Consider the following 22547-nt stretch of genomic DNA (forward strand, 5'->3'; position numbering starts at 1 on the left):
CCGGCCTCCTAGCTCAGCGTTGCACCTCTGGGCGTGACTCTCGCAGTACCACGTGCGCAGCTGCGAGTCGAACTGCTTGGTGGGCGATCAACACACACACATACACACACACACACACACACACACACGCACAACATACTCACGAGTCACGACAATGACAGTTCCACACACCCACAAACACACACACACGCACACACACACACACACACACACACACACACACACACACAAACACATAAACACACATGCACAACACACTCACGACAATGACAGTTCCACCAAGTGCATTGGACAAAACTAGAGATTTATTTCACAATCCTAGAAATATCTTAGCAGCTAAGGTAATTGAATAAAGTCCCAGTATAGGACAGCATTAAGTAAAGTGTTGAACAGTCAGACAAGCTCTCTATTGATGGTGCCCCTTAGATCTAGAAAGTAACAGAGAGCTTAAACAGCCTAGTCCTGTCAGCTGTGTATCAGGACCACTTGAGGCGTTCAAGACCTGCCATTCACAGCCATGCACACTAGACACCCCGCTATACAAATACCCTCTAGCAGCCCTGCCAGACACCCCGCTACACAGATAAAGGGACTCGTTTGCACCAGCTATGGACCAGCGCACAAGACAGGCTGCTCTTTACTTCCTGAGGAACATCTCTCTGGATGGCCAACCACCACAGGGTTTTAGGGAGGGCTTTTTGGGTGCTGAGGCGGGGAGTGAAGTTGCCATGACGACACACCAGCAGTACAGCAGCATTACAACTGCAATAGTCCACAGTTCTGGAGCAGAGGACCAGACTTGGAGTGATAGTGTACCAACAAGCCTGCCAGTAGATCAGGAGTCTATGGACTCTGAAGCACAGGCTGCATCTGACATAAGCAGTCTTCTTCATCGTCATCCTCCGTCTGATGCTGCCATAGGGAGACTCACCCCAGCACCTCAGAGAGAACTTTCTGGCTCCCCCAAAAAGCAAACACATAGTTCCTCAGACAGCCAGGGCAACGCCTCCCAGGAGTTACAGCGGACAAGGTAACCTTTAGATAGACACATATCATACATAACTGATTATAGAATTCATGTAATTCATCATCAGAGTTAAGTCTTAAAAAAGGAATCATTACTTATTGTGTTTGTCGTCTGAATGACACCAATATGGAACTAATCAAAGCATCTTTCTCAGGCGCAAAATCCGGTTTGAGACCCTGCCGGACATTGAGGAGAATGCTCCCCTCCGCAGGTAATTCAGGCGCTGCATTTAACACACATAAAAGACTTTCATCATATTTTGTATGCTTACCGTCAAGCCACATGCTAGAATTTTGTATGCGGTGAGAAATGTAATGTCAAGATAAACATTTTTTCTGTTCAGATTTAATTCATCAAGCTTTCCTCGACCAAAAAGCAGTAAAAGGGTCCATTTCATAAAAAACCTGCGACAGCATGACACAAGTGACGGCAGGTACTTTGCACACATACACCATGGACACTCTCTTAGTAGCTAATCAAAGTGAAGATGGTAGAATATGTGAGCACTTGCAGGGAGGTGTCACCTACCATCCACAGTGGGATACTGAGCTGTGATGGAAGAAGGATTTGTAATCTATGTCTTATACCATTGACAGTACAATAATAGTAACATCTTGGTTGTAACTGATGTTTTTCCATCACAGGATAATTCTGATAACTGTCAGACGAGCTCTTTGTCGGGTGTTTTCTCTCATACCTTACCGAGACTACAGCCATATTGGGTACGTTTTCTTTCATTATACTGTCTGCTTTTTGTAATGTATATCTTATACCAATGTGAATCGATGTGTAGGTAAAGAGACATACAGACATTATATTCAGTTTACATGTGACATGTGATATCAGTCATTGTGTGCTGTGCAGGGATGTGACACTGGAGAGTGGACATCAGCAACCATCTGGAGCTATGGCCACAAAAGAGATGGTGATCGGCCTGGAAGGTGTTGAGCTTGGTACTAAAGGAAAGGTCAGTCTAAAGACCTGTTCATCTCTGTTCATTGTAGTTCAAGCCACATTATGTAGGGTTTTTTGTACCATTTTAAGGTATGTTTTTGTAGGTAGGTTTTTATGTTAGGTTGTAGGTTGTATTTGGGTTGTACTGTATATGGTCATGTGAAGGAGAGATAAACACATTTGTTACATTTAGCTGCCTATGTTATTCACTATATAGTTTTGTGAGCTGGGTCAGAAACCCTGTGAAAATGTAACAGCAAATACATCACAAACACATCAGTTAGCAAGTTGGCTATCTTTCATTATTTCCACTTGAGATGTTTGTTTGCAGAGTAAGTTTGTTGGCTTTTTTTTCAAGTTAACTTGCTAGTTTCAGACGTAAACTCTTAAACCAAACAGCATCATCAGCAGACCAGTCCATTAGAGTCCTGACTACTGAATGCTGAGTGCTTGTGTTTGATGTATCCCTCCAGACAGTTTCATACACCCAGCTGTTGTATCCCACTCATGCCCTGAGCAGACACTGTCCCGTCAAGCAGCAGAGCTCCTCAGGGCCCGTCTACCCTCCTGCTCCCTGTGGTTTCCATGGTTTCCACCCAATCAAGAGTGTCAGCGCCCACCGTAAGGGGAAGACAGGTGAGGAGCTTACTCAGTACAGTCAGAATTACATGAGTATTCACACACACAGGTGAGGAGCTTACTCAGTACGGTCAGAATTACATGAGTATTCACACACACAGGTGAGGAGCTTACTCAGTACGGTCAGAATGACATGAGTATTCACACACACAGGTGAGAGAAGCATTACCTGGCCTCAGGAGCCTTACAAAGTCCTGTTAAGAGCAGTCTGATTTTAAGGACATGGCTTTTGGCATATTATCTAGCGTTCTGGCATATTTTAGCATATTAGTCTTAAATGGAGACAAACATTTTATTTTCTAAATGTGTGTACACCATTAACTGGATCAAAATACACAATGGAAGCAGATGCATATGACTCTTGTGCTCATCTCCAATGACCAGGAGCCTTCTGTTTATGTTGTGCTCATTCATTTAGCAGGAGCTGATAGTAGAGACTGCAGGAACTATGACCCAAACCTCTTGGATGATCCCCTTTGGCCATGTGGCAAACACAAACGTGTGCTTGTCTTCCGTTCTGACATGGTATGTTGTTTGTTGTACAATGAGCCTAGACTGAAAATGATGAAGGAAGCACAGCAATCAAACAATGCCAATCTGTCTTTCCCCCTCTTCTCTCAGACTACTGTCATTGAGTATACCAAACCCAGTGATCTGAAGAGAGATATGAATAAGACTTTCAGGGAGAAGTTTCCACACATTCGACTGACCCTCAGCAAAATCCGGAGGTGCTTGAATTTGCTATAATGTTGTTAGAATGTTGACAATTGAACTGCCTCATTTCTGATCGGTCAGAATATTGTTTTTCTCTCTGCCTTCTAACATTCACAGTCTGAAGAAAGAGATCCGTAAGGTGGCTCAAGAGGACTGTGGATATGAGGAGCCTACAGTGGCCATGGCCTTCGTGTACTTTGAAAAGCTGGCCCTCAGAGGCAAGGTGCACAAGCAGAACCGCAAACTCTGTGCAGGTGCCTGCATCCTCCTGGCTGCCAAGATGGGCAGTGACCTCAAAAGGTTCGAGGTCAGACAGCTGCTCGATGTGAGTACCCATGTGATAGTGTGTGACTGTTGTAGAGCAGTGGTTCTCAAACTGGGGTCCGCGGTACTTATGTACGGATACTAGACAAGTTTTGAAAGGTATAAGTATAGTTACTTCATTAAAATAGCACGCAATCAGAGCGCACTCACTGTTCCGCTCCCTGTCATGCTGCCTGCACGCATTGACTGCAAGGGCGGGGCTGCCCAACTCTCACACATGCAACAGACAGCCTTCACTCACAGCGAGTGATCTCAGGGGAGACATGGCCTCATGTGCAGGAGCTCTGGCCGACCGTCCTCGGCTTGTTTTAAAAAAATAAGTGAGATCTGGAAGTACTTCGGAAACGAAGCAGACTGTGAAGGAAAGCCCATCGACACAGAGACCCGTCTGTAAAACATGCTTCAAAGCCACTCAGGCAAAGGGAGGTAACACGTCAAATATGGCTAAGGACCTCTCAGACAGACACCCCGAACTTTTTAGAGAGTTCAAAGAACGACAGGTTAGCAAATGTGATTAAAAACATGAACACCCCCAAGGTCACCCATATAGCCTACAGCCTAACACGAGTAGCCTTAGTAGTAGTAGTAGTTTAGCGACAAGCGATTTTCCCCATCACAGAATTTTGACTATGCGTAGTACAATGATCATAATGCAGTGTGGTTAACGTAACTAAACCGCACTTTTCATGCTAGTAATGTTAACTGCCATAATCTGCAAGTGATGCATTTAATCTTCCATCAGTACGGGTCGTGTTTATCGTTGCAGAAGGCCCTTTTTTAAAGATAGGTTAGCCCTATTGCATGTAGCTATTCTCGTTTAAGACGTCAGGGCTCTCAAGTTTTGAAGACAGGCAAGAGTGACATATCCCCCCCCCCCCCCCCCCCCCGGCGACGCCCCGGCCCACCCCCATTCCGCCCGCCCCGCCCCTGCCGTATGCCCACAGACCAGCCCCCCCCCCCCCATATTATTATTAGTGTTTTGTTGTTGTTAATAATTGCTCAGACTTGCAGAAAAGATTTGACAAATGGCACTGACAATTCAACCAATTACAAAGTATTTATTCAATTTGGGAGAGAGAGAGAGAGAATTATGACTTGTGTTGTTTATTGTAGGTGTTTGTTGCCTTTTTGGACTCTTTTATCATTTTTGGTGTTGGTTCCCATTATATATGCCATAGTCGTAGAATTGGATGCATTAATTGTGCTGGTTGACTTCAGTGCCTGCTGTTTGGCCTGATGCCCCTTACTATGTGCCTTGTCACATCCCGCACACCTGGATGGGCACAGGAAGTCTCTTGGCGGCAGATAGAGCACCAGTAATATGAGCTGGTGCTTCCTACAGTAATACATGGCCATTTAGAGGTCCATTCACTATTAAAAGAGGTCTTGTATGTGGCTGCTCCTGGGACTTTTCTCCCTTTTGTTCTAGCCATCTCCTCCACTGTTTCTTCCACCGTCTCCTCCTCCTCCACCTGCACCGTCTCCTCCTCCTCCACCTGCACTGTCTCTCCCTCCTCTACCTGTACTGTCTCTTCCTCTTCCACCTGCACTGTCTCTTCCACTTCCACCATCTCCTCCTCTAATGTGTTTACAACCTTCTCTGGGCCTTATCTGGCCTTTTTAGGGGACTTTCCCGTTGGGCGAAGGACAGGATGCTTATTTGTTTTTTACCTGACATCTTTGAAAGACAGATGCAATGATTAATGCATCCATGGCCAGGATATTTATAACATGCTAGTATGCCTAATGAGCTCGCGATTCACAACTTCACCAGGCGTGAAAAAGCCTCGGAATCTGAATAGAATGTTCAAGCAAACACATTTACAAAAAATAATGCCCATAACATAATTGAATATTAAGGGCTGCCTAATATTCGTTCGAATTATAGGCTATATATATATATATTTAATAGGCCTGCTCGAATTTATTATAGCCTATTAACGAAGTTCGGAGTCAAAGCTATAGTGAAAAGGCAAACTGTGTTGGCTACAAACACTCATTAAAAACTGATGCTAATCATCTGGGAAATATTCTCTAACTGCAGTCAAGTTGTCATTGCTTGTGTCAAACCATTGTGAATTTGTTGTAACATTAAAACAGGAGACGACTTACTCTTTGTAGAAGACTGATGCTCGGAGCTCCAGTGGTTTCCTCAGGTGAACGAACGAAACTTTCGAAAGATCAATCGCGCGCAATTTCAGGATGCTTTATTTTCATTGGTTGCTGGATTAAATCTTACCCAGATACAACAGATGTATTTTCTCGGATTGGCTATTGTGTAGGCCATTTTTTTTTTGATTGGCTGATAAGTGGCACCTCACGGCAGAACTCCAGGGGATTCGGGGAGACGTGCTTGATTCCTCCATGGTGAGGGCAGCGCGACCAGGTCATGTTTGCGCGCTGCGGCACATTAAATAGCCTAGAGGTTTTTTTCAGCGTGAGAAATACGATGTGTGGCGGGAGTGCGTGAGTAAAGACCGAAATGAGTGACTGTCACGCTCAATGCGTGACACTTGAGAGCCCTGAGACGTTGATCTAGCTTTCAATTTGGCTGCAAGAACGTAGCCCAGTTCATTGTCAAAATTAACCTCTAGAAAGAAAACGCTATACGTGTATAATCAATGCAGTGATGTCACCATGTTGTTTTCATTAGTATCTTGCTGGAGGCTAATACTAATATAAATGCCATTTGTTAAGTGTTCGTGACAACGCTAATACAGACAAGTGCCCATCACATCAGCCATAAAACAACTGCAGATTTCTGGTTTCCAAAGGTTGCCATCGTTCAGTGACAACAAGACCGGGTAAATAAACTGCACTGGACAAACTATGTGCTGAGAGACAGGAACACCCTTCTCATTGATGACACACACACACACACACAACACCACCACTGAAAAGAGTTTATCATATTTTTTGTACAGAGATTTGTACGGAGTGTCAGTCTGGGATACCAGTTTTTGATAACATTAGGTGAATATTTCATGTTTGTTAATGTCTTTGTTAAAAATAAATCTTCAGAATCATCTCCGTTGGAAAACCCTACAATCTGAGTTGTATTGGAAAACCCTACAATCTGCTTTGATAAAAAAATGTATTCCATCAATATTTGGTTTTTATGTAAGGTAAACATTATTTAGCTTCTCAGCACATTTTCCAAAAAAATATTTACAAATATATCCTACATACTGTCAAGTAATGCCAATTGTAATACAATGGTAATACAATCTAAAACTCTTGTAATATTAGTACTATATGATTTTAGAGTAAAAGAGTCCAAAAGCATAAAACATTACAAATAGCTATAAGCCTATATGGTTTAATTTGGGATGCGATTATGAGGGGGTCCTCGAAAAATGTTCTACCCTTTGAGGGGTCCCTGGCCCCAAAAAGTTTGAGAACCCCTGTTGTAGAGATCCCATAAAAATCCCTAATGACAAATCCCAAAGAATTGCACAAACTGTGATGGCAGTAGTGATAGTGGATTTAATTGAGCAGTAGAAGGAAGAGTCCTTGTCAAGAGCCATGGGAATTGAATAATTATAATGAACAGTTATGTTTGTGTGGGTGTAATGCAAATCTGTAGGTAATTACATAAAACATTCAAACCATTAAAAGGGCTGTCAATTTGGATGGTCAAATTCAGCACGCACTTCAGGCATTTCTGATCAGGAGGTTCCTTTCAAGAGCATGGTAGAACATTCAAGAGCATGGTAGAAGACACAGTCTTCGCAACCTCTCTGATTTCTTACTCATCAAGATTGAAAGTAATCGGAATGTGTATGTTTTGTATGTGTGTATGACTTTGTGTGTGTGTGTGTGTGTGTGTGTGTGTGTTTGTGTGTTTATAATGCTGAGTATCCCTCATACTGTATGTGCCCTAGAGGCTAGAGGAGCGTTTGAGGCTGAGCAGGAGGGAGTTGCTGGCATTTGAGTTTCCTGTGCTGGTGGCGCTGGAATTTAACCTGCACCTGCCCGACCATGAGCTGCTGCCACACTGCAGACGCCTGCTGCAGACCACCTGACCCAGGAAGGAACATCACACTACCAACCACTACATAGGCAGGGGTGCTTGACTTTAGAGACTGGATGGCATCAGAAACAACTACAGACCACCCGCCACTCTATGGACTGAACACTGGAGATGGCCTTGTAGTTTAAATGTTATACAATAAACTACCTTCTTCTATCCTTCACCCAAGTTAGACACTTCAAAATAACTTAAATAACAAACAACAATTGGCTTGGTAGTGGAGGGAATAAAAATGACATTTATTGCCCTCAAGTTATTGAGACTGAGATTAAAAGAGTCAATGCTTCCACTTCCTTATTATTTATTGAAGTGGAGTGTTTTCAGTATGTTTCTCAATCCCTTTCAGTCTCCCCCATTTAATCCTCATCAAACACAAGGATCGTTTTCTTTAGGCTACTCAGGAGGAATTCATATTTCCTTCAGAAAATGATTCCACAGAAATTGAACCATGTTCTTCTGCTCTCTGGCACTGGTTGCATGGCTTTGCGCTCCTTCTTTTCTCTGGCTAATTCCTCTTTCTTTGCTTTCTTCTCTCTTTCCTTTTCCAGCTTCCTCTCCTTTGCCTGGATTTTCTCCAGTTGTTTGCTCATCTTTTTGTCCAGTTTCCATCTCTCCGTCAATTGTGTATCCCTTAGTTTCTCCTCCTTCGTATACATTTTGGTGCGAAGTTCTTTCATACTTTGTTCAATCTCTTGCTCTATCAGGGCTGCGATTGGGTTTAGTATCACCTCTGTGTCACAGACCGCCTGAAGAGAAGACACCTGAAGGACACAAACACAGAACACGTACAGATGGAAGCAATTAAGTGGGGAACGAGAAGGCAGCATCTAGTGGGACTGAATGTCTGGGAAGAGATGGTGTAAATGTTTGTTTATTTACCTCAAACGGCAAAACAAAATTATTTATTTACCTCTTTTTCTGCCTGCACCTTCAGCTCTGTCAGTAGTTTATGTTTCAGAGGGGCAACAACCAGGACTCCTGATAACACCAAGTCTACCCTCTCAGTCGTCATCCTTTCAAAGTTCTCCAAGTCTTTATTCATTTGCTCTTTCAGCCTTTCAGCCATGGCATCATCATGGTCATCGTCCTGCTTTTCCAGGAGTTCCTGAAGCGTATTGTTCTCGAATTCAAGTTTTTTACATTTTTCTTTCTCCTGCTCCAACTCTTCCTTCTCGTTATTGATGCAAAAGAAGTTCAGGTCTTTCTCAAGCTGGCATTTCAATTGTTTGTCCCTTCTTGCTACTTCTATTCCTTTCAGTAGTGTTTTTTTCTTTTTTCCCCATTCCTCCCGTTCGGCATTCAATACAGCCTCCATCTCTACTATGTCCTGCAGGAGGGACTGCATAGTTGCTCTCTTTGTCTGTTCATTCTGCTCATTTTCTGCTGCAATGTCATTGAAAACTGCTTCCAATTGCACCCTTATTGTCTGACTCATCGCAGATCTCACACTCTCACTCAGATGATCCATTTTGGTAAAGTAAATGACAAACAAACAATAACCACACTTTTATAGACTTTGTGAAACGCTGTCGTCGTCATAGAACATGACCGCACAATTGCCTTGTGTCACGTCATTACCTCACCGGCATGAGCCACTTCAGAATGCACGCTAATTATAAAATGAACAATAAATTAATAATTAAATTAATACGCACCGTCTAGCGGTCATTCAATAAAAATCAATAAACAAACGAGACACCTCCCAGGATGCAGTTCAGATAATCTACAGTGAATGTCACAGAGTTAGTGTTTCATTTGTGACCAGGATATTTCTTAGCCCCCGACATTATGATCAATTAAGTCTACAGGAATTTTAATTTAATCAATCAGTTAACTAAAACATGTTATCCGTCCTTACATTATTTGATAAGAACTGTGTTTAAAACATTTAAACATTTTTAACTTCTCACTGGGTGAGCATAGAACGTTGATGTTAGGCGCATGTCCATTGTTAAGCTAGCTAGGGTATCCCCTTCTGGCAAATCGGCTAAACGGTAGGCACTGACCATATAAGGCTCTATAAGTGGTTTGTATTACACTACTATGTTGTACGAGCACCGTGACACAGAATTTGACCTGTAGGCCTAGTTGTTAAGGTTTCTCGAACTTTGGGAACCACTCGGTTATACAAACAGCTGAGGCAACAACAAATATGCGTTATTAAGCTTTGACCTTCGTCTGTTTTTAATCAATCAGAATGAATAGAATGGATACTTTTTGAATACTTATTATAAAGGTGTATCTTACAATATTTTTTTTAACCTGCACTGTATCTTTCAATATATATTCAGCCCAATCTAAGATAAATCATCTAATGGGGGGCAGAAAAGGAGATGAGTCCGTGAATTATTTTTCAACAAAATGACAGCAGCGACTGAGGACGGCATCAGTGTTCAATAGTGCCAGGTTGCCTGTAGTTTACCTCATAGCTAAAACTATAGCAACTAAAATAACAAATTGGGCAACAATTATTTACACTGAAACGGCCTTACTTTACTTCGTAATGTACCTTCAAATCAACACTGGACGTAACAAGAGTTGACAGTCTAACATGGTGAACACCTGTTAAGTTTTTCATGTTGTGCTCTAGGTCTTGTATATTTTTCCATCATTACTGACCTAGACTTGATGGTAATTAGTTTTATACCATATATTGAAGATTCAGTCTTAGGTTTGACCAGTCAGGATTCAGGTTTATTCTTGAAGAATGGCGGCCGACCATTTGTGAGACAGAGACTTTCAGATCCATCCTCCCTCACAGAACTTCACCTCAGCATATCTGACTTGTTCCTTGGGGAACAGTCTGTTAAATACACTGACATTAAGGGGTGTTACCGTCTATTCAAATGGGCCATGCATGCAGGGTTCTTTGTCTCGACCTGGGGGGGGGGAGGTGAGACCAATGTCGCACCTCACTCCCCTGGTCAAAATCAAGTATATTCACCCTGGAACTGTTTACATGCTAGTTAAGTCCAAATAAAAGTAACAATTAGAACTAGGTATAATATCATTGACTTATTGACTATGGCATATTCTTATGACCTATGCTGGTCCCTTCATTCCCCCTTTTTAAGACTGTATGTCTTAAACATCAGATCATTTAACTATTTTCTTTTTCTTGAGTGAGTGGCTTTGTTCAGTCTCTGTCTCATAAATGTGGCATTCTCTCACAAGGGAAGGCGAAACCCATGTTACAGAGTGCCCCACGCTTTTTCGCCAATTGTGTGGACCTCTGATTTAGGGACAAATTCCTTCCCGATGTTATATCAACATAACCATCCTATTTTAGCCGTGAGAGCAGAGAAATATAACAGAAGTAATACATATATGTACATGGTACCCATTCGGAAAATGCAGTTTACAAGCGGTGAGAACACAGAACAAACTTAATTACACATGTTAACTCTAAGGTAAACTAAGCTAAAATGAAAGGTTAGGATTAAACAATAGTACAGAAGATAACGGATTATGGGAGATACATTATAGTGTCACAACATTTTAAAACATTTCCTTTCTGGTTACTGAGGGGTACATGACATGGAGCATTACTTTATTGTAATGTGGGTTGACGGTAATACGGTTAAGTGTGTGTCTCTGTGTGTGTGTGTTCGTGTGTGTGACTCCAGAATGTGTGTGTCTTTGATGGTGATGGTAATCGTTTCCGATTTTTCCGTGGTCCCTTGGAGTTGATCGTCTATGATGGTTGAAGGTGTGTGTGTCTTGACACTCTGTGTATTGTGTCTTGCCTTTGTTTAAAAGCAAGGGTTGACTTTCCTTGGGAGGGGGTAGGACATGTGTGTGTGTTTGTGCGTGTTAGTGTGTGTGTGTGTGTCTGTGACGCTTGTCTTGTCTCAGTTGTTCCCCTCCTGTGGTCTTTGCTCCTTATGGGGTCATTCCACCTATGCATCTCTTAGCATATCAGGAGATTGCCATTTCTTTGAGGTGTCCCCGTCATCTCTTCTTGGGGAGTGGTGGTCATCGGTTCAGGTGTTGCCGTGGTCCTGTGGATTCCAGAGGTGTTGATCTGGGTTGATGGCTGTGGTCTGAGTTTGTCCTCATTTCGACGTCCTGGCCAGATGCTGCATGGCGTTTGTTTGAAGTTCAAACGATTCTGCTGTTCCTTCATCTGTTGATTTTCTGGAATGGTCCCCCTTTCGACACCTTGGCGAGAAGCTGCTTCCTTTTTTGTCATCGCTATTCTCCATATTCCTAAAAACTGTCTGTAACGAGATCTCAGAAAAGATAATACCGGCCAACACCTCCATGAGGCAGGAAGCCTGTTAGCATACTCAACACATCAGACAATAGACATTTGGTATTGGGTGTGAAAGACGGCAGACAGCTTAATCTCAGACAAAAGCAGGTTTCCTTTAATCTCACAAGAGACATCACATCATCCTGTTATCTGCAAGGTTTGGGGCATTTAAAAACCACAGACCCATACTAACCAAATAAAGAACTGAGAGTGGGGATTTTGAAAGAAGTTGAATGTTTGAAAGAAATGGAATGATTGAAAGAAAGAAAACGTTTTTAAATCTCCTTCAATTCAAACAATTTCACTTAAAGACAAAGTCAGTGGTCAAATGTAGGTTAAACAGTCCTGTAAGTTCATTCATTCATTCATACGACGGCTGGCCAGCCTACAGGCATACACACACATTAATTCGCTTGTTCAGGAGACAGGTGTGTCCATCCCTAAGAGAAATGAATCAATCTGTTTACAGAGTTACAGTTAGTTAGTTAGTTACAAAAGTATCTCATAAAATCCATTTTATCCAGATTCCAATGGCACTTGAATGCCAAACCATTTAAGGCATTCCTTAATTCATTAATTGCTCCTGGATCATTTGATGAAGTCAGAAATTCAGCAGCTAAACCTGTTTTGAGAAAAAACACATTTTGCAGTTATCATCTTATTAAGGTCAATTCTCTCTGAAGCTCAACACCTCCCCCTTTTGATCTAACAGCAGTCGTCTGCTGCTGTAAGATCACGTACGGTTTCCGGAAAAAAAAAAAAAAAAAAAAAACATCTTATTTTCCATGTACCTTAAACCCATACACTAAGGATGAAGACTTTGTTCCGTTATATATATATGCTTACAATTATTCGTAATTGTAACACTTCATACACTGATTTTAACTTGGGTTAAGAAAATCAATGTGTAGACACAAAAATGTTTAAAGTCTCCACTCCTGCTACCAGGCTAGGGTCTGATCACTTCAGCGTAATGGGCCATTCAGGGTCACAGAGCGGCTGTGCCTAAAGTGTGAATTAAGTGGTATGCGTGAGAGCTGTCTAACTATTGTGTGAACAGACACAGTTTAACATTTAGCAGTCTAACATCTGACTTTATCAAAAGCATTGTGAAATCTGGACTTAAAAGAATCTTATGTCTTGAATCATGACTGGTCAAATCCAAGAACTGAATCTCCACAATCTAATGTAAATAATTTACAAATTAACTTAGAACAATTTCTAAATTAAAATATTAAAATGCTGTAGATCCCTTTCCAAACACCCGTTTATTGATCACAACCTTTTTTATCCTCTTGGGAAATCTATCTGAGCGGTAAGTAAAACAATAGAGTATGTCACAAGCACAGCTCAGACTGCCTCGGACCAATACCCGAAAAAACTAGATGTGTCAACTTCTAAGACAAGCACCGTGTGTGTCAACTTCTAAGACATCACAATAAAAATAAAAGTAAAATAAAATAAGATTTCTGTTTTTAGACAGGACTCTACTTCCTATATTTCCCAAGATTTAGGTAAGTGTACTTACCAAAGCGTTTGTGTCAGCCGGGGTACAGGGGATCTTTACAGCAGAACTGAAATCTCAGCAAAATTCCAAGAATTAATATCTCGGTGGTGGACCTCCAATTGATGGTAATTAGTTTTATACCATATATTGAAGATTCAGTCTTAGGTTTGATCAGTCAGGATTCAGGTTTATTCTTGAAGAATGACGGCCGACCATTTGTGAGACAGAGACTATCAGATCCATCCTCCCTCACAGAACTTCACCTCAGCATATCTGATTGTTCCTTGGGGAACAGTCTGGTAAATACACTATATCTAAGGGGTGTCACCGTCTATTCAAATGGGCCATGCATGCAGGGTTCTTTGTCTCGACCTGGGGGGGGGGGGGGAGATTCTAGTATCACACCTCCCTACCCAGGTCAGAGACAAAGAATATTCACCAAGCAAAGTCCACTCATGGCTAGTTAAATCCAAATAAAAGTAACAATTATGACTAGGTATAATATCATTGAACTTATTGACTATGGCATATTCTTATGACCTATGCCGGTCCCTTCACTCTCTTCCATAAAGCTTTGATTGGTGAAGAACCCGGGCAACAGTTGTTGTATGCAGTCTCCCCCATCTCAGCGGCTGAAGCTTGCTTTTATTGATTTTATGTAAAGCACTTTGAACTGCAACTCTTGTACGAAATGTCCTATATAAATAAAGTCTTACTTACTTGCTTACTTAAGAACAGTAGTTTTCTTTTTACATTTCTAATTTTAGGCTCTTGATACTCAAATGCATAGGCTGACAGTAATACATTACAATGCCACGAAAAGTAATTCCATTTCATCCATTTATTCCATTATAAAAGCTGGTACAGTTCTCTGGAGGAATACACATTTCTCATATAAAGTGTTTCCAAATTCAATAATTTATAAGGCACATATAGTGAAACACATACATTTCAGTCAATTCAGACAACATTCATATAACATAAATATCCCACGGTGATAGATGGTTGTGTTTGATGGTGTGATTACTCTCAATTCAAATCTTTGGTGCACTAACTCTGTCTGTATACATGTGCATATTTTCATACACAGAGAGAAAAAGAGCTACATATAAGTGTGGGGCTACACATACGGCTATCATAATACAAATTATTTAGTAAAAAATAAAATAGAAAAACAGAAGCAACACACTCAACTAAGCATCTATATACACATCAAAAGAACAGAAACACCTCTAGCAGAAAGCAAATATACAAATGATCAACTAAAATTAGGGGGATCCAAATGCTAAGGAATAAAAGTAGGTTTTGAGCCTGGACTTGAAGGAGTCAATGGAGGGGGCTGATCTTATAGACAGGGGGATGATGTTCCACAGTCTAGGGGCTGCAACAGCCAAGGCGGGGTCACCCCTGGATTTAAGTTTAGATTGGGGGACTGCCAGGAGCCCTAAGTTGGACGATCTGAGGGGCCTGGTGGTAGAATAGGAGGTTAAGAGGTCTGTGATATAAGATGGAGCCTGCCCACTAATGGCTTTAAAAACAAACAGGAGCACCTTAAAATCAACCCTGTACACAATTTGTAGCGAAGGGAGAGCGAGTGAGAGTACTAGCAGCAATTGGCTGGACCTGTTGAATTAGGTCATTCACTTTAAAGGGGGTGAATACTTATGCAATCACTTTTTTACATTACATATTTTTATTTAATTGACATTACTGTGTAGAAATCTGTTTTCACTTTGACATGAAAGAGGATTTTTTTGTAATTTTTTTGTCAACTTATATTGACTCATAAAAGGCTAAAACATCCAATGGGGTGAATACTTATGCAAGGCACTGTAGTTAATAATAAAATCACAGTGTGGTGATGTGATCGTCACTACAGACGAGTATGTGCTCTGACTGCCATGCCCTCGAGCCTGGCTCTTTGGTGTTGCAGTCAGAGTGCATGTTTGGCACCATGTAGACCCGGGTTCAAGTCTGAGTGGGGTGACCACACTCTCCCTTCGCTACAACTGGTGTCAGAAGTTGGATGGCTCGTTGTGAGGTCATCGGAGGCGTGCCTGTAAAACTGTGTGAGGGACCCCCAGGTAGGTTGACCCCTATGTGAGGGACCCCATAGATGGGTGAAGCACTTGTGTGTGGGGTGCTCTGGATGGAAGAAGTAAAGTTGGTGAATGCGCGAGGAATGCCAGTGTGCGTGAAGCGCAATGGTGTGCTTCCCGAGGGTAAAGGCAGTGTGACGATGTGATCGTCACTACAGACGAGTATGTGCTCTGACTGCCATGCCATCAAGCCTGGCTCTTTGGCGTTACGGTCAGAGTGCAGGTTTGGCACCCTGCAGACCCGAGTTCAAGTCCCGGTGGGGTGACCACGCTCTGCCTTCGCTATACACTGATAACTCACTGAAAAAAATCTCCAATTCAGATCAGTCAAAAAAACTATATCAAAGGAAATACAAGAGATTATTTCAAAAGTATGTATTTTTAAGTTCCAACACAGATAGTTACACTTGGTTTCAGAAAAGAAGCAAGTGCTGAATCCTAAACTGGCACAGTCTTTTGTTTATTACCTTTTATCGAGATGCAGCTTGTGAAAAGAATTGTGAATTTGAAATCTAACACACAAACAAGAAAACATCCAGTCCAATGCCCCCGTGAAAAGGCTGTTAAGTAATAAAGTCATCTCTGGAGAAAAAACGGCTCCATCACATCAACGGTTCTTGACAGTGGAGGCAAGGAATTTTTGTGCATCACGACCTCCCCTTTTATACCAACCCACCTCTGCCATGTGTGAGAGAAGCCCTCTCTGATCACAGGAACCCTGTCTAACCACAGGAGCCCTGCCTGATCACAGGAACCCTGTCTGGGGGTGAAAATTACCCCTGAGAATGACTTAAACGTCAAACATTAAAAAGTAGAAGTCTTGTTTGCCTCTGTCCAAGAGACATTTCTGGATGGCGGCACCCATATCTTCTTTGGAACTCTTCAGTATTCCTGTCAATGTCTACGCGTCTTCTTAGATAATTCACTAAGTTTGGGTTACATCTCTGCAAAGCTTGATAGAACTTCAAATGGGCCCATTCCTGCTTTTTCTGTAAGATATCAACCAAGGTGTGATTCTGTTCAAATCCTTTGGTTTTACTTTCCACTTCCATTTTCTCATTGACTGTCAAAATATCCCGTTGCGCCAGTTCTTTCAGAATACTCTCCAGGTTGCCAAGTTTGGTGTACAGCAGTTCTCTGTTCATGTTAAGAAATTCTGTACCTATAGGATAAGAAGAAGATGACTGCAAATGATAAACAAGGAATATAAGCTAAAGATGATCATGATGGCCAATTATACACATATTCTATTTGCTTTGAGAGTTACAGCAAGCAACTTCAGCTGAGCAGAAGTAGAAATTTCGATATCCATTTCAACATGTGCAGAGCAAAACCATGCTATTGAAGTCCAACCATAGAGAACTGTAACCAGTGTACCCAAAGGGGCCTGTTTTGGTGTGTGTGTGTGTGGGTGGGTATGGGTGGGTAGGTGATGTTGCTATGAAGTTTTTGGGACATACTGTATATATTCAAATGCCAACCCTCTACATTCAGACACCTACATTTCTAGGTTGTGCATATGCAACTGAAACTGCTTGTGTAACAGAATGCTAGTACCGTGGATTTGCAGAATATGTCATTATGTACGTATTTACCCTTCTTAGCCTTGTCACATGCAACAGTCTATGTGTAAACCTTCTGTGTTAATGTTGGGTGTCTTTGAACTGGAACCTGAACTGACAGGAGACATTTTTGGTGTGAGTGTCGGTATGGGTGGGTACGTGATTGATGTTGCAATGATGTTTTTGGGACATACATGTGATATGACATTAATATAAATATGTTTGGGGGAGGAGGGAAGGAAAAAAAGACTATATTTAATTATGTTCTCAACACTAAAAATGCTTGTTGTTCTCAATGCGTACAACAATGTTGTTTTGACTGTCAAGTGATATTGACATTAATTAACATTTATTGTTATATATTCATTATATTTTTTAATTATTATTTTATTTAACTTTGAGAGTATGTGCAGAATCTTTAGATCTATAGATCTGTATAGATCTTACCTTCTTTGAGATACTCCTCTAATTTATCACTGGGGTATCTTCGGTCCAGTCTCACCTCGATTTTTGTATTTGCATCTGTGAAGTCATTTGGAAGAAGTTAGTGGCAATGACTAGTTTCTTTTAATTTTGCTAACCGGTTGTAGCTTAAATAGCTAGTAGGTCTGTAGTTTGTCTACAACTATCAAGTTAATTAGCTAACAGCTAACATGCATTGCAAACACCACCAGGAACCTCCATCTTGTCTACGGTATAGTTAGAAAAGTTTCTCTTTGGAGAACTCTTAAAGCAGCATAACACAACAATTGCTAATCGCTAACTAGATGCTAGCGGCTAAAACTAGCGAAACCTCTTGAAATGTGCTTACTTTGACAAACTAGTTAGTCAACAACTGTCCTAACACAGTCAAACATCAAGCAAGTGCAACACAAGACAAAGCAAGACGGCAAATAAGCTACTTACTAGTTCGGCAGACAGTAGAAACCGGGCGGCTTCAGCCAAACCTACATAACCCAGTAATATGCCTACGGACCCTGGTATGGCAACGGCACGGACGCGATTCTCCGTATTAAAAGTAATTGTAGCGCCCCATTAAGCTGTTATTTTAAGGTAACCCTAACCCTGAAGTACAATTACTGCATAATGCCACTTTGAAGTAACACTTTGCAACAATTTGACACTTTTTGAGGTATGGTTTTAATAGCATATGGTCATGTGAAGGACCTGTGTCTTCCCCACTAGCCATCCAGGATATTCCCTATATAGTTCAGGATATGCCCTATATAGTTCTGTGTACCGGGCTGGAAAACCCTGCAAAAATGGAAGAAAAGCTTTCACACGGATGACATTGGCAGCTATACTGCCAAAAGACACCAGTTAGTGTGTTGGCAAGCTTCTATCAGTGTCAGCTGGGCTGTTGGTGGTGTTTGCCAGGTTTTTGTATGCCTTTTAAGTAGTTAGCTTACTAGTTTTGGAACAGAACTCCGTATTGCTGCTTTAAGAGATGGTTTGGAAAACACTTGTAGAAAAGTAAACAACTTCAGTAAAGCATACCTGTCAAGTCTTTCAAATACAAAAAGAGACGCTGCAACCTGATCTGTTCATCTTGCTTCATTCTTTTCAGGATCTCTTGAGATGTCTGCAGAGCACTTTCTGGACCATAACTCTGTGTCACCATTCGCACAGTGTCTTCAACATTAGCATTTGTCAGCTGAGCCTTCAGAAGGCCAGGAGTGTCACCTGAGAGTCTTTCAATTAGATAATTCTTGAACATGTCCATGTCTTCTCTAGATAATTCCCCTAACACTGTCAGAAGGGAAGGCTCCAATTCCAACACAGGAAATATTCTAAAAACGAAAGGGAACTTTGTGTCATGTTCACAAATGTACAGTATGTATTAAGTGTGTCATGTCTCAAGTTTGAATCAAAGTATATCAAATGTCTGTATCAAGAAGCAGACTCATTTTGTCAGAGGAATGTATCGTTTCTAAATAGCATTAGTGTTGATAGCAAAAGTGAAGATGCAAATATTTATCTTTCATCACTCGTCCATTCGTCCACAAATCATCAATAACTAAAATCAATAACAATATCAGGAGATTCAAGTTCTCAACAATTATGCTCTAATGTGCGTTGCCAAAGCAGACAACAGTCACATTAGAACATAATTGTTGAGAACTTGAATCTCTTGATATTGTTATTCATTTTCGTTATTGATGATTTTGCTTGTGTCCAAACAATGTGTTTATATAATGTGGGCATTAAAGTGACCTTCAGTATACAGTATTTCATGTACTGAATCTGATCTGTCTGAAAACTTACTGTAGCCTTTCCAGTTTATCGTGGAGATCTGACAGTTTTGGTGTGTTTAGCAGATCAACGTCTCCACTGGTTATGTGAAATGAACAAGTCAGTTGTAATCACATGGCTTCATCAAAACAGATTCACAACCAAATATTTAAATGTAATCTGTCACCATGAGCAAACTCTGATCTCCAAAATAAATCCCCCATAACTATAATGTGAATGTATCTATCTATCAGTGTATATATACATATATATACACATATTTTCATGCAGAAAGAACTATGTGGTGGGGTTCATCAAAACACTGATGACTTACCTGTGTGAGTCCGGGAGGTTGAGTCTAAGGTCAAGATCTCTCAAGTTTTTATTTGACTGCATGGCTGAGTACAGATCTGAAAAACCCCCTTTTGGTATTAAGCAACCTGAGAGTCTGGAGAAAGAGGGATGACTGATTAGACGTAGATAAAATGTGGTTACAAATGTCACCTTTTTGTGTTACCAGCAGAAATTTGATTTCTAAAACTGAAAACCTTACATAAAAAAAACCTGAAAAACTATTTCAATGTTATTGAAATTGAGCCGAAAGGTGGGTGAGATTGCCAGTCAAGACTAAAAATGTAAACTACTATATGAAAACCAAATTTAAGGATGTCAATTTGCAATTGAGATTGAATCAATCAATAGGGAAACTGTTGAAAATCTGTGTGGTTTTCACACTGGATGAACCAACATTACGTTCTCTGTATTTCGTATACTGATTTAGTGCTTTGCCTACAATTGGGAAAAATGTAGCATATGACTAACCTCAGTGTGTTTAGACTGCAGGTAGGATCTGAGAGTACTGTGGACAGCTCGTGCACTCCTTCCATTTGCAAGTCATTCCTGCTTAGGTCCAGCTCTGTTAGACATGCGCTTCCTCTGAGTAGAGATGCCACCAGAACTTTGCAGCTTTTTCCAGTCAAATTGCACTGACTCAGTCTACACAAAAGACATTGCGAAATATAATTATGCTAAAACTGAGGTGCTGAGAGATAACACAAAAGATGCCAAAAGATTAAGCATATTTACTAACACTAATGTCTTCAGTTTGCAGTGTGGTGTCTTGGGTCCAACAAATGATTGTTGACTACAATGACAACATGAAATAAAGAAAATTAAATTAAGTAAAATATGATGTATTTGTAATATGTAATATTGATTTACATATGAAATAACAATATATATATAAAAAAAAATGAAATAACAATATATATACAAAACAAAATGTCATAAGAATATGTAAATGCTTTTACAGTTATGAATCGACTGCCTACCTTTTCTGGATTTGTCTCTGGATTTCCAGCATTTTGGAACAGATAACCATAATGCCTTTGTTCTGCAAATCGTTGTTACTCAGGTCTAACTTTTTCAGTTGTGATGAAATAAGGGTTTCAGATAGTCCCTTACAGCTCATCGCGCTGAGGTTACACTTTCGTAGCCTAGAAATAAACCATCACTTCATTACCTTACATCTTTTTTTTATTTCCCCCTGATATCAAGCCTGGAAAGTACTAAGGTTAAGTCAGGAAAATTATTTTAGAACATTAGATAATACTAAATAATAAAACATATAAAATCTTATCACCGCAACACTTCCAGATTACGATGTGAACTCATCAAGGCCTTGAAGAAAATCTTCATTCCACCATTTGGGTCAAGGGGATCATATTCAAAATTGTTGTTGCTCATATCCAGGTCTTTCAGGTTTGAAGACTCTTTCAGGTTTGATGACGCCAGCAACTTACAGCTTTGCACTGTTAGGTGACATTCCTGCAGCCTGTGTGAGAAACAGTTTGAAATGCTCAGATAGACCAACCAAAACAGTTTTTGGTATAATCTACAAAATTAATTTAGATGGAAAACCGTCAGCCCCACTTGCTGCCCGGGATGTGGACTATGTAGTTTTATGGGCATTAGATTATCATACTACCAAGCCTTTTTATCCATACCAGCTCAGTTGACCCAGCTGTACTGTTGTTGGTGTTTGTAAGGTTTTTTGGATGCCTTTCATTTTACAACAAAAACTCCTTACTGCTGCCTTACAATAACTATAGCCATTTTGCTGGAACAGACATTAAAGCAAATAGCTGCAAGACAATTCCTCAAAAATAAGTGTCCCATTGTCTTTTCTAATGTTTCCCTGCTGTTTGGCCTGGAAAGTACTTCAGAAATAAGTCAGGAAAAATTATTTTTTATTTTAAAACATGAGATAATACTGAATAATTAGAGATGACATTATATATATATATAATACAAATTAAAAATATAAATCACCGCAATACTTCCAGTTTGCAATGTGAACTCATCAAGGCGTTGAAGAAAACCTCCATTCCATCATTTGGGTCACGGGGATCACTTTTCAAATTGTTGTTGCTCATATCCAGGTCTTTCAGGTTTGAAGTTTTTAAAGATGATGCCAGCAACTTACAGCTTTGCACTGTGAGCTGACATTTCTGCAGCCTGCGTGAGAAACAGTTTGAATTGCTCAGATAGACCAACCCTTTATGAGATATGTTTTGCATGAGAAAATAGTTCTGGTATAATCTTCATCCTACATACACTGTCTGTTTTGCAGTGCATATATTCATCACAAAGAATAAACTAAGACTAACCTTAACCATAAATTGTTGTTACCAGAGTTTTAACGGATAGTTTGTTTATAATCAGAGCATCTGTAGATAGCCTATAGGGGACCATTCGAATAAAGTGTGACTGTACTGTTTGTACCTTCTCCTCCACCATCTCACAATCTCACCTTAACTACATGCCATTTTGCTGCAACAGATGGCATACTAGAACATTAAAGCATATAGCTGCAAACAGCTCCTCAAGTGTCCCATTGATTGTTACACTTCTTTCACAATATAGTTGTTTGCATGGATGTGATGATACAAAACTTACACCAGAGTCTCCAATTTACCAATCCCACGGGACAGCAGATCTACTCCATCATCTTGTAATCCATTGTGGCTCAAGTCAAGTGTTGTGAGTTGAAGAGTATTTTCCCTCAGTGCTGAGGACAGCGTATCACAGCTGTTTTTACTGAGTCGACATCTGGCCAACCTATAGCAGAAATGAAGGCATATTTTCTTGCATTCTGAGTAGATCCATTTTTGGATTAAAGACAGAGCTATTTGCATAACT

The 22547-nt window shown here is 40.7% G+C and overlaps 1 protein-coding gene across 1 annotated transcript; it reads left to right on the top strand.

The window, feature by feature from the left end:
* Nucleotides 1-608: 608 nt before the first annotated feature.
* On the top strand, nucleotides 609-3794 carry LOC105910893 (CDK5 and ABL1 enzyme substrate 1-like). The gene is made up of 9 exons (XM_042705223.1): nucleotides 609-1030; nucleotides 1182-1238; nucleotides 1371-1460; nucleotides 1672-1749; nucleotides 1892-2085; nucleotides 2459-2617; nucleotides 3039-3145; nucleotides 3242-3348; nucleotides 3452-3794. The coding sequence occupies exons 1-9, from the start codon at nucleotides 609-611 to the stop codon at nucleotides 3741-3743; spliced, it is 1506 nt and encodes a 501-aa protein (XP_042561157.1). The 3' UTR covers nucleotides 3744-3794.
* Nucleotides 3795-22547: the final 18753 nt, after the last annotated feature.

The sequence above is a fragment of the Clupea harengus genome, unplaced genomic scaffold, assembly GCF_900700415.2.
Source record: "Clupea harengus unplaced genomic scaffold, Ch_v2.0.2, whole genome shotgun sequence".
In the NCBI taxonomy this organism is placed as follows: Eukaryota; Metazoa; Chordata; class Actinopteri; order Clupeiformes; family Clupeidae; genus Clupea; species Clupea harengus.